Source organism: Cibotium barometz, chromosome 4, assembly GCF_041138505.1.
Source record: "Cibotium barometz isolate CiBa-2024 chromosome 4, ASM4113850v1, whole genome shotgun sequence".
Classification (NCBI taxonomy): domain Eukaryota; kingdom Viridiplantae; phylum Streptophyta; class Polypodiopsida; order Cyatheales; family Cibotiaceae; genus Cibotium; species Cibotium barometz.
The window spans coordinates 42832651-42836789 of record NC_141049.1 but is presented as its reverse complement, the minus strand read 5'-3'; the positions used below and the strand labels follow the sequence as shown (position 1 = coordinate 42836789).

The following is a 4139-nucleotide window of genomic DNA, read 5'->3' as shown; positions in this document are numbered from 1 at the left end:
CTCACAAGTCCAATATCATAGCTCAAGTCTGGCCTAGTAATGGTCATGTATATCAAGCTACACACTATGCACCTGTACGTAGTGGGTCCTCCAAAAACTAACATGTACCTATGGAAAGATTTGTGTTTTGCTCCAATGGCACTGAAATATGCTTATAGCCTGTCATACCATACTTGGAAAACATGTCCAAGCCATCACCCAAAATACTTCATCTCAAATTTTTGCTTCAAAAGCCTCCTGACATCATGTATGTCAGCATTACCTATTACCAGTAATAATCAATTCATCCACATAAATGACTAATAGCATGATCCCTTTATTTATCTTTTTCACATAAAGTGTGAGATCCCACTACCCCCTCTACGCACCGCGGATTCTTGCTTGTTGGCAGTGGAAGCAGCTCCCTCTTGCGCGGGCAGGGTTTCCCACTCGGGGCCTTGGCCTTGAATGTTCGGGCACGAGACTAAGCTGGTGGTCCTTCCGAAAACTGAAACCGAGAAAATTTTCCATGCCCAAAAAATGCGGACAGTTCCACCTTTTTGAATTTAACGAATTTTCTAACGGGGTCAAGAGACTAAACTAACCTTCAACATCCAGCCATTTGAAAGTACAACTAAACCATCAAAAATACAACCCATTTTTGAAAATGCTAAAATATCTCAAAAAACACTATTTTTTAAACTAAAAAGAGTATGAGCTCCTAAAAAGCTAAAAAAAAACTGTTAAAAAGTGCAAGTTTTACACTTCAATACTTTGAAAGATGATAGAGCTGCTCATAAAATCACACATTTTTTGAGAAAAAAATACTCAATTTGCAATAAAATAATAATGTCCACAAAATTGGTTACAATGAGAGGTCTTATGCCTCTCGTGTTAAATCTTTGACTTTCTCCAGAAGAATTTTTTTGGTTTGTTCTCGTAGATGACCCGACTTTTTCAAGGTAAAACCATAAACAAGAACTTCCACATCCTCCATGCTTAGGCTATCCACGCGACGTTGACTACGATTTGCTTTCTTTCCCTTTTTATTTACTCGAATCATCTCTGGATAATATTTTCCTGATAATGCATCATCTCCATTGACCTTGTACCAGTGGACCTCAATTGAGCTTACTTTTCCATTTTCCTCAAGGACTTTAAGTACCTTTGCCAACCAAAAAGGACATCCGCTTTCATCATCTGTTGCTAACACTGCAATCATTGCACCTACAGTGAGCTCCTCAATATTTCCTTCCCACATTTCCTTCTCTTGCAGTCGTCGTTGACTAGTCCTTCTAGCACCAACATACGCTTCGCGAGTCTCCCCATGCACCAATGTTTGCAATTCTTCAGGCAATTCTGTTTGTTGATTTGGCATTTGAATATTATCATCACGGTCTTCAAGTTCTTGTACTCTCCAAAGAAAGGGCTCCAGATTTATCAGTGATCTTGAATTGCTTTGAACTTCCTCAATCAAGATTTCTTGCTCATGAAAAAATGTATTCCACCATCCAAGTGAGCAAGCTGGAAAATACACATGTGCTGATTGTATGGTCTCTTTAATTTCTATCAAACATTGCTGATAATTGATGGGTCGCTTTTCTTTTTGAGCTTTTGCTGCTTCAATGCTTGATGCCAAAAGCATTTTTGCTGCCTGAAGAATTTGTCGTTCTGGGACACTGAGTAAAAACTTCAAACCATCCTGAGGATGCCATGCCTCTGAGTTAGAGTACTTCTTACACCACAAACGTGTTTCAGCTTCTTTTTCTTTTATTTTGAATTGATGTTGGAAACTATGGTCATTAAGCTGAGCGAATGCAGGGCTTGCAAAATCTCCACCTGTTGCAAACTCTCTAAAATCATAGGTGCCTTTCAAAACATGAATTTCTGGCGTAGGATCATAAGCTTCTTTAAGAATTATGCACACCTCTGGAAGGTCAAATGCACTTTTCCTAGCAAGTTTGACTGAAAACCTACTAAACATCTGATCAATTTGATCATGAGTGTGACCCACCAACAAAAATCCAAGTTTGACCTTTTTGAAAACTTTCTGCTGCACCAACATACTCAAATAAGCAAGCACTATTTGATTTTTGTTTTCCCTTGCCGTATTATCTAGCTGCACATAAAGTGTGCTAGGTAATTCTCCTTGCCATTCACTTACTATTTTCTGAATTATGGTGATGGTCAAGTTAGGGTCGTTGTGTAAATTTGGAAAGTTTATAAAAACTTTTGACGTCATGATGCCATTAAAGATGAGGGCTCCAACAACGTGTAGTTGTATGAAATTCTCTTCCTTCAAATTCTTTGGAGCACGCATAAAATGGGGTATCAATGTCTTCTTTTGATCCATTCCATCTATGACTAATCCCAAATACATTTCTTTCTGCTCAAGGCACTTCTTTCGATGCTTTGCTAGCTTTTGACGCTCTGTACTTTGTTGTTCTCGATGAGCTTTAAGTGCTTGTAGAATAGGACCTGAAAACTCAAAACAATGTAAAGCTAGTTTAAATTATACCACTTGGAATTCTCATTCATAAATTAAAACGTACAAAAAACACAAATCAAACATACCTTTTTCTTCAAATGTCTTTGCAACATCTCTTTTGGCTTTGAGCTCTGCACAAATTTGACAAATCCCCATTCTAGTTTTCTTGGGAATTTTCACATCAGCAAAATATTGTTTCCAAACTCTAAGAAATGAAGTAAATGAAAGAGATGACATGTTTCTTCCTTTCAACGTTTCCACGTAGAGGTTGTAAACTTCTCCCTTTGTAAAATTATCAGGCAAATGGGTGAATTTTGAATTTGGCATGCGCTCACCATTGTAAGTGACAAATCGTTCCATCCAGCTCTTGAGAAAACACAGCTGAGGAGTCTCACGTGTACTAAATGAGTACCGTGAATCTTCTTCCACCCGTTGCAACTGCTTTAAGATCTTTTGCATCCGCTGATTGCTTAAACAAAACACTTGAAAAAAACACTTTCGACACACAATCGTGCCAGAAACTGTATATTTTATCTTCTCTCCAGACCTTAATAAAAAACCATGTAATGCTGTATTTTGTTGAGCACGTTTTAAAGCAAAGAAGTTTTCACGTTCCTGCTTAATTTTTCTGAATCCAAGTGTCCTCAAGCAGTTTTTTTTACAACAATACACCCTACATGCCTCTCTCAATGCATTGCGATGCAAAAACTTGTCTTTTCTTCTCAAGGGAGTGGTTGTCTCCACACGAATAGGCTGAACTAATGATGGAGAAACTGGAACATCGGTATCAGAATTTGATAAATTAGCAAATAGTGGGCTTGTAACATCATCATCACTGATAGATTGGCTCAGACTTTTAGGAGTGAGTACGGATACAGGCACTTGAAAAGAGCAAAATGAGCTTGAGAGAGACTTTTGTTGCCCTGCCATGACTAGGAACTTCACACCTCTAAGTTTCTCTAAAAAACAATGGTCTAAGCTACAAAGTGGAGTGTAATCTCAAATCCAAATAACTTACTTTTAATGCTTAGATTCAAAAATAATAATATTAATATAAATATTAAAATTTATTAATTATTATAAAATATGGGACTTAAAAGATGAGAGGAAGTCCTTTTTAGAGACACATTCCAAGGGTCTGCCGCTAAGAGAGCCACAAGAGCATTTTTTTAAATTTGGAGCATTTTTCTTGAGTTTAATTCTGTAAGGTATGCATTTTCTTGATTACTTTGTTATTTGTTACAATTTTGAATTTTTCTTTCATTGTCATTTGGTTCAAAGTTTGCTACGAGGAAATTATGGCTAAGAAGAAAAACAAAAATATTATCTAAGGAGGTAAGTGATTTCAAAAATAGACTTTTTTTAAAAAGGTATTTTTTTGAAAGAATTGTTTGTCTTTTAAATACACAAAAATACCAAAACGAAGATTTCATACGTAAATTAAGAAAAAAAGAGGTTGAAAAAATAATATTTTATAAAATAAAGATTTAATCAATAATTTTTAAAAATTATAATGACTTCATTTTTTAAAAAGCTAATTCTTGTGTTGTATTCTGGAATACAACACAAAAATCGATAAGTTGCCATGTTTCTTGTGTATTAAGTAGTTTGTATTCTAGAATACAAAGCTTGAAGTCACATTTTTAAAAATTTAACACTTATGCACTTTGAG

The 4139-nt window shown here is 35.9% G+C and overlaps 1 protein-coding gene across 1 annotated transcript; it reads right to left on the bottom strand.

Moving 5' to 3' along the window:
* Positions 1 to 802: 802 nt before the first annotated feature.
* LOC147639284 (uncharacterized) lies at positions 803 to 3485 on the bottom strand. The gene is made up of 2 exons (XM_086783081.1): positions 2554 to 3485; positions 803 to 2457 (listed from the first exon to the last, which is right to left on the bottom strand). Exons 1-2 carry the CDS (start codon positions 3395 to 3397, stop codon positions 860 to 862), a joined length of 2442 nt encoding a protein of 813 aa, XP_086639207.1. The 5' UTR covers positions 3398 to 3485; the 3' UTR covers positions 803 to 859.
* Positions 3486 to 4139: the final 654 nt, after the last annotated feature.